The sequence below is a fragment of the Labrus mixtus genome, chromosome 6 (genome assembly GCF_963584025.1).
Source record: "Labrus mixtus chromosome 6, fLabMix1.1, whole genome shotgun sequence".
In the NCBI taxonomy this organism is placed as follows: Eukaryota; Metazoa; Chordata; class Actinopteri; order Labriformes; family Labridae; genus Labrus; species Labrus mixtus.
The window spans coordinates 8099761-8107228 of record NC_083617.1 but is presented as its reverse complement, the minus strand read 5'-3'; the positions used below and the strand labels follow the sequence as shown (position 1 = coordinate 8107228).

The window sequence follows — 7468 nt, the reverse complement described above, 5'->3', positions numbered from 1 at the left end:
CAGACGTGGAGTTTAGAAGGATAGACTTTGTATTGGCTGCAGGGCTGTTGGCTTCTCTTTCTTCATTTCTCTCTCAAGAGAACCAGCAGGAATATAAAGCAGCACTTTAGATCTCTCTGGACTGTTTCTTTGTGGGAACCGAGGAACCTTTTCTACCTGAGAGTACACTGTACCTGGCCCTGTAGAAAACATGAGTGATCTGCTGGACGATGGCTCTTTCATGTTCACGTCGGAGTCCGTAGGAGAGGGACATCCAGGTGAGTCTTCTATTATCAACTTTTTGTGTGACACTTGGACTTCACATTACTCTGGAAATGAGGTGCATTATAGGTTTGACTTCAAGATATATTACAACTTATAGAATCTCCTAACACTTCACCAATTCCAACAACTTATCTGTACCTCTTTCTTATCTTTACACAAGAATACAAAAAAACATTGCTACTTAAACACAGTGTGACTTTGCAGAAAGAAAAACATCCAAAGAACAAGCTTATTTTAATTTGTACTTCATGTCCACTATAACTCTACAGTTCTGCGTATTTACTCTCCAAGCGTGGTTGGTATTCCATTCACAGCAACATGTGTTTACTGCTCCTCACTCTCACTTCTGGGGTACAGAGTGTGTATGTGTGTCAGTGTGTGTGACTGGTGTAAGGTTGCACACTGTGGGGAAAAAAAAGACCTACAAACGAGAGAGCAGAGGGGCATGTGGGCTCCATGGTGGTTGTTACTATTTATGATTTCAGGGTCAAAAAGTGGGATATCAATTTCATAATACAAATGTAAAATGCATGCAAATTATTGCTACAGTGCAACCTTATCTTACAGCTTTCACATAATCAAAGAGGAAGTAGCCGTAAACAGATTAACGGGGTTAAAAATGTATAATTTCAAATCAATCCTCCTCCTATCGGCACCCAAGGGTGGTGAATGATGAATGAAAGTTACTAAGACGATATGTGAAATTGAAAATTTGTCCTCGTAGGCTAGTTATTATCACTGAGAAACATGCCTTCAAATAAAGCATTAATCAAAATAAGGAGACTTAAAATAAAGGGAAGCCCAGTTGTTCTATTTGCACTTTGTTCTTTAAAGCTTCTCTGACATTAACCCTAATGATAACAGTTAATATCATGTACTCTACCCTCTAGGCTGCTGCCTTTGGAGCCCTCCTCCCATCCTCCCCTCTTGTCAGTGTGTTGAAATATGTAACCTTACAAAGTCCCCGGTGCCGGATCAATAATCAGTAACCTCTGCAGACTGAGCCAGTCCAGTGCAGCTCTGTAGCACAGAATGTGACACAATGGTCAAACGTAAAAAAAAAACATTTTAGACTCCAAGAGAAAGAAACAGACAGAAGTAGAAAATGGTAACATATGAACTAAATGAAAGGAAATGAAGGTTGACTAAATCACATTTAAAAAGCGTTTTCTAAAAAGGGAGTTAATCTGTCAAAGCCAATGTCCCAATTTCCATGCTGTCAAGAAAAGCAGATGGCTTAATTTTCCAGAAGATTTATGCATTTGTGTTTATTACAGTCTTCATGTTATCTATTTTACCAGCAGAAGGCAAAGCTGTCAAATGTCTCCACACATTATTTTTCTTCTTACTTCACTGTTAAGCAAAACCAGGTCTTGGTTTCTTGATTTCTAATAGATGTAGTCTCTTCAGGGGGTTCAGACTTACAGAAAAAAACAATGTTTGCACATATAAAGAGGTGCCTGGCCTTGAGGCTGCAGCGCACCCCCCTTTGATTTGATAACACGCCTCACAGTCTGGTCTTTTCCCACTGATAGCGGGATCAGAGTAAAAGACACATCTAGTCCTACAGGTGCACTTCAACATTTAATATAGATATTCTTGCTCCGTGCCTGAGAGATTGTGTTCAAACTAAGTATTGGGGTTCACAGTGTTCTGAACAGCCAAACAGCCAGATGTTGATGTTGTTTCTGATGTAATCTGTGAGTTGTATTGCTTCAGCGGGATGCCAAAGTGATGAATAGAGCAGTTTGTGAGGCATTGTCCTGCTGCTGCACTCAAATCCAGCTGATACAAACAAGTCCAACACACACACACACACACACACACACACACACACACACACATACACACACACACACACACACACATACACATACCTTCAACAAAAGTTGGTCTTTCAACTTAAAAAATCATTTTTGTTAATTTAAAAGCTTGAAAAGTCTACATTAGTAAAGCTACAAACATAGTTTCTTATATCCTAATAAAATGATTTCTATTTCAGCTGTTTCAACCAAACAGGCCTTTGAAATCTTATAGCAATTAAAAAGTCAAACAAACTACTTGTGTCCTGAATCTAAACAGTTACTTGTTGCTTCCCAACAGACAAAATCTGTGACCAGATCAGTGATGCTGTCCTGGATGCCCACCTGAAGCAGGACCCGGACGCCAAAGTCGCCTGTGGTGAGGAAACTAGAATTCAGATCAGTTCATGTTGTTGTTCTTGTTACACTGAAAAGACAAAGGGAGGTAGAGATGTTTATTTTCCCTTTTTTTTTTTTATCATGAATGTAACACTCTTTTAATACAAAAACAACATGGCCTGATTGTTTTGGAAGTCAAAGGCATATCCGAGATAATGTATCGTGTTTCAATATTGACTTCTGAAAGTCACAAGATGTCAGCTTGCTGGGGGAAACCCAGTGACCTTCCATGTTGCTTTCCAGCCAGTTTCCAAGAAATTGAAGTCCAAAGGTAATCCTAAGATTTTTCCTTGAGCCGCAGATGATTAAAAATGTTCAATATGTTTTTTCAGAGACGGTGTGTAAGACGGGCATGGTGCTGCTCTGTGGGGAGATCACATCTAGAGCCAATGTGGACTACCAGAAGGTGGTGAGGGACACCATTAAACACATCGGCTATGACAACTCCGAAAAAGGTGTGGGGGGGGGGAAATCCTGAAAATCAACAGACATATTGGTAATATGTGCTCCGTGTTGGCAGAGTCACAGCTTAACTTTTCTCTCTCTCTCTCTCTCTCTCTCTCTCTCTCTGTTTTGCTTCTCCTCTGCAGGTTTTGACTACAAGACGTGTAACGTGCTGGTGGCTCTGGAGCAGCAGAGTCCGGACATTGCTCAGGGAGTCCACATTGATAGACGTGAGGAGGACATTGGAGCTGGAGACCAGGTGGGACTGTCGCAACGGGACAGAGTGTCCTCTGGCACAATTGATAGTGACATAAGTCAAACATCATAGTTTGTTCACGTTGCTTTGTGTCATTGTAGGGAAAAGTTAGCAACTTTCTGTTTCAGTTCTGTCTCTCTCTCTCTCTCTCTCTCTCTCTCTCTCTCTCTCTCTCTGCAGGGTCTGATGTTTGGCTACGCCACAGATGAGACAGAGGAGTGCATGCCTCTCACCATCGTCTTAGCCCACAACCTCAACTCAAAGATGGCCGAGCTCAGACGCAACGGCACCGTTCCCTGGCTGCGTCCCGACTCTAAAACACAGGTGAGGATATCAGCTGATGTCTCCCAGAAGCTAAATCTTCGACTGTACTGCCAACTGAACAAAAGTACAACACATCAACACTTGATACTTTAAGTATTGAAGATGAAGCTCCTTCCCGTAAAAACACTTCTATGATATAAAGTGTAAAAGCTCTAAGGCCTGTAGGTTGTTGGAACATCTTGGTTTGATCACAAAACTTACCATGTATCCTAACACCAGCTTTATAACGTGCATAAAACAGAGGCTGGAACTTATTGTGTTATTTTTCTTGAAAACAGAAAATGTTATCTAAAACCTTAGAGTAGGGTCTTCACAAGAAAACACATAGAGTTAGCTGAAGCTATTCATTATCCTATGGAGGTATTAAGGTTACCAGGGCAACAGCAGCAGAAGCAGGATCTAGATTTATATGAATGAAATAGAGACAATTCAAAATTAGGTTCATATTTGTAACATGCCAACATTCTTTAAATGAACTCTTGTCTTTGCTGTCCGTCCATCAGGTGACGGTACATTATGAACAGAAGGACGGAGCTGTGATCCCCAAGAGAGTTCACACCATCGTGATCTCTGTGCAGCACGACGATTACGTCACTTTGGAGGAACAGAAGAGGGTCCTCAAAGAGAAGGTAGAGCCTCAGGAACACACGTAACTGGACTTTAGACATGTATGTTGTTTCAGTCATTAAAACGCTTTGATTTGCATTGATTTTGTCAGGTCATCAAAGCCGTGGTTCCTGCTAAATATCTGGACGACAAGACCATCTACCACCTCCAGCCGAGTGGTCGCTTCGTCATCGGAGGACCCCAGGTGACTGTCCAGCTCAAACCGCTGGTTGAATCTACGTCCCAACATGTATTGATCTTTTGCTCATGCCCAATCTGTCTTTGTCTCTCAGGGCGACGCTGGTGTGACCGGCAGGAAGATCATTGTAGACACATACGGAGGTTGGGGAGCTCACGGGGGCGGAGCTTTCTCTGGTAAAGATTTCTCAAAGGTCGACCGCTCTGCTGCCTACGCCGCTCGCTGGGTGGCCAAGTCCCTGGTCAAAGCCAAACTGTGCAGGAGAGTTCTGGTTCAGGTGAGTGTACAGTTTCATTCATTAACCATGTGTGAACACTAACGAGGGCTTATCCTACATGTTGGTGACCAGTGTTTGTGGCACACATATGAACTGATGAAAACACTTCCATCTATCTGTGTGTGTGTGTGTGTGTGTGTGTGTGTGTGTGTGTGTGTGTGTGTGTGTGTGTCGCAGGTGTCCTATGCTATCGGAGTGGCCCATCCTCTCTCCATCTCCTTGTTCACCTACGGTTCCTCCGAGAAAACAGAGTCAGACCTGCTGCACATCGTCAACAAGAACTTTGATCTGAGGCCCGGAGTCATTGTCAGGTAAACATGAATTTACGACGGCCGTATCTCACATGTGTAGGACAAAGATAAGACTGCTGTGTGTAGTACAGTTTAAGGGATTATGACGCGTTAAAGAGTAGTTCAATGAGATTTATTTTGGTTTCTGTACAAATTAGAAAATCTCTGCAGCATTAGTGCAGCCTGTGTGCTGTGTTGAACACACAATTCACATTAACGTCCAATGTACCTTAAACGTTTAGTTCCCAAAGCTTTATGTCACTAATAATACCACAACAATGACACTATACAAAGCAACAACTTATCGTTGCTGGTATCCAGGTAACCCCTGAATTTTGTTGTCTGCAAATGTGCTCAATAGGTCGTTCTATTTCTTTCTTTTTTGTGCATTCATTCATCAGTGGTAAGCTTTCTACTCTAACTCCATCAATGTGTCAAAGTTATATAAACAATGTACTTACAAACTGTTTAGTGGATGCACATTTTTATTAAATGCTGGTTTCCGTTTGGATGATTGAAGAGCTCTACCATCAAAGCTGCTGCATCCGAAACAATGTTCCTTGTCCCTGGGTAGAGATTGTGTCGTGGAAACACAGGCAGTAAATTGAAATCTGTGTCTACACAGATGCTGTCCTCAACTATTTTGCAGCACATGCTCTGTGTATCAAGGACGTATAGTTCCAAACCTTTACGATTTTTTTTTTAACATTTCATGTTCAGAATCAGAGACAGAAATACTTAAAAAAATCCCAGGGAGAAATTTGGTTGTTACAGTTGCGCTTTAACAGATTATCGCAGTAGGAGTATAGAAATACAATTTAAGAATATAAAATAAAATAGAAATATCAGAATAAAAAATACGTACAAAGTGAGGGTAAGAATAATAAATGTACAAAGCACGGGGAACTGAAGATATATGTTTTTATTTTTCAGTTTTTAGGTTGAATGCCTTCTAATGGTTTGATGAAATAATTTATTTTTTTCCTCAGGGAACTGAGGCTGAAGCGGCCGATCTACCAGGAGACAGCTTCTTACGGCCACTTTGGCCGATCAGAGTTTACTTGGGAGGAGCCCAAAAAGCTCGTCTACTAAAATACTCCACCTGGCTCGTCCTAATCGACTCACCTGGACGCTGAACAAGAGGCCTCCACACAGGCTACAACCAGCCAGCTCCATCTTTTGATAGGACATTTTTATATAATAGGGAGAGTAAGTTAGGGCTATGTCGGCTTTAAAGAGGTCAGGAGGTCATAATTTTCATCTGACGGACATAAAGGGACACTGCAGAGGACATCTCAGAAACATTTTACAAAACTATTGGTGCTTCACAAATATTCATACAGTCACTACATACTACCTGATAGCTTAAATGTACAACACAGCGAGTACAATACTTTTTTTTTTTTTTTTTTTTTTTTTTACCTCAAAGCTGTGATAGTTCCTCTGTCAGACCAGTATGATGTAAACAAACAACCTCTGTGTACTTTTTAAACAACAGTACTTCTGTCACAGGGGTCATTCCTATGTTCCCAGGGATCTGTGATCGATTGGTTTGGGCTTTCTTAGTGGTTTAATTTTTTTTTTTTTAAAGAACAGAGGGAGATGGATGTTTGAAATAAAGCTCGTGAAATCAATTAGAGGTGGATTTCAACAAGTTGATCTTGGAAAGCACACACCAAATATAAGACATAAGGAAACAGATTCTTGAATGTGTGTTATATATAAATGGTATTGTGGATTATAGGACCTTGGGAACAAAGACATGATTCTTTTTTTTTTTATTCAAATGAGTGTAGGAAGTGTAATTATTGCTTAACCAAAGACTTGGCTTCAGAAGAAAACTTTTTTGTTTTGGTCACGACTGTGAAATGAGTCTTACTTTGTAATGTATGCTTCAGGCAGCTGTTTGCCTACAATCAGAAGACAGGTCATTAAAACCCCTTTAATCATATATTGCCATTCATCAACCCCGCACAGCCTTATGTTGTCATACTGATCTTCTTGTACCATCCTTATGGAAGCTGATTTGAATATCAAGTCACTTTTATTGCACACAGCTCATCTAGTGGCTTACTTGTGAATGATATATTTGCCTTTTGTACCTGCAGTCCTGCAGCTGTGACTAAGTCTGTATATGTGACTGAGTTAGAGATGCACCAATCATAAAAAATTAGGACCCGTACCGATGTTTGACATAACTTGAGCTGAGTGCAGAATCTGATCCTGATGTTTTTTATGATTACTTCTTCATAACTCTTTGCGTCTGTTTTTCGAACAGGCTCGGATATATTTAAATGATTGTGAGTATCCCCCTCTCATGAAACATGGCTTAAAAACTGCGTCTTGCTGATCTAACCCAGAGGCGTTGAAAGACTCACACACAACCAACATTTTCTCTCACGTTTGACCCTGAAAACAAATCAGTTCATATCGGCTATAATAATATTCAATTGGTACATTGGTGCATCCCTAGGCTGAATTTAGCCAAAACTCGACGTCTTACTTCTGATTTCGCTCTGCATCATTCTCTTCTCTTTGCTAGCTGCTGGGACTAAAGAATTAAGTGGACCACACTGATGTCTTACAAATGTTGCATTTCAACGTTAA

At 40.8% G+C, this 7468-nt stretch overlaps 1 protein-coding gene across 2 annotated transcripts; it reads left to right on the top strand.

The window, feature by feature from the left end:
- mat1a (methionine adenosyltransferase 1A) lies at positions 1-6446 on the top strand. 2 transcript variants are annotated; one of them, XM_061039804.1, is made up of 10 exons: positions 3-257; positions 2368-2445; positions 2798-2920; positions 3056-3168; positions 3346-3489; positions 3993-4118; positions 4208-4300; positions 4389-4571; positions 4749-4882; positions 5851-6446. In XM_061039804.1, exons 1-10 carry the CDS (start codon positions 191-193, stop codon positions 5951-5953), a joined length of 1164 nt encoding a protein of 387 aa, XP_060895787.1. In that variant the 5' UTR covers positions 3-190; the 3' UTR covers positions 5954-6446. The 2 variants fall into 2 exon arrangements, with proteins under 2 accessions (XP_060895788.1, XP_060895787.1); XM_061039805.1 differs by lacking the exon at positions 5851-6446 and having other exon boundaries at positions 1-257; positions 4749-4886.
- The last annotated feature ends 1022 nt before the right edge of the window (positions 6447-7468 follow it).

Coding starts and splice junctions, on each gene's coding strand:
- mat1a (XM_061039804.1), top strand. CDS start 191: ATGAGTGATCTGCTGGACGATGGCTCTTTCATGTTCACGTCGGAGTCC. Junction 3,169..3,345: donor ACATTGGAGCTGGAGACCAG/GTGGGACTGTCG, acceptor CTCTCTCTGCAG/GGTCTGATGTTTGGCTACGC. Junction 4,883..5,850: donor AGGCCCGGAGTCATTGTCAG/GTAAACATGAAT, acceptor TTTTTTCCTCAG/GGAACTGAGGCTGAAGCGGC.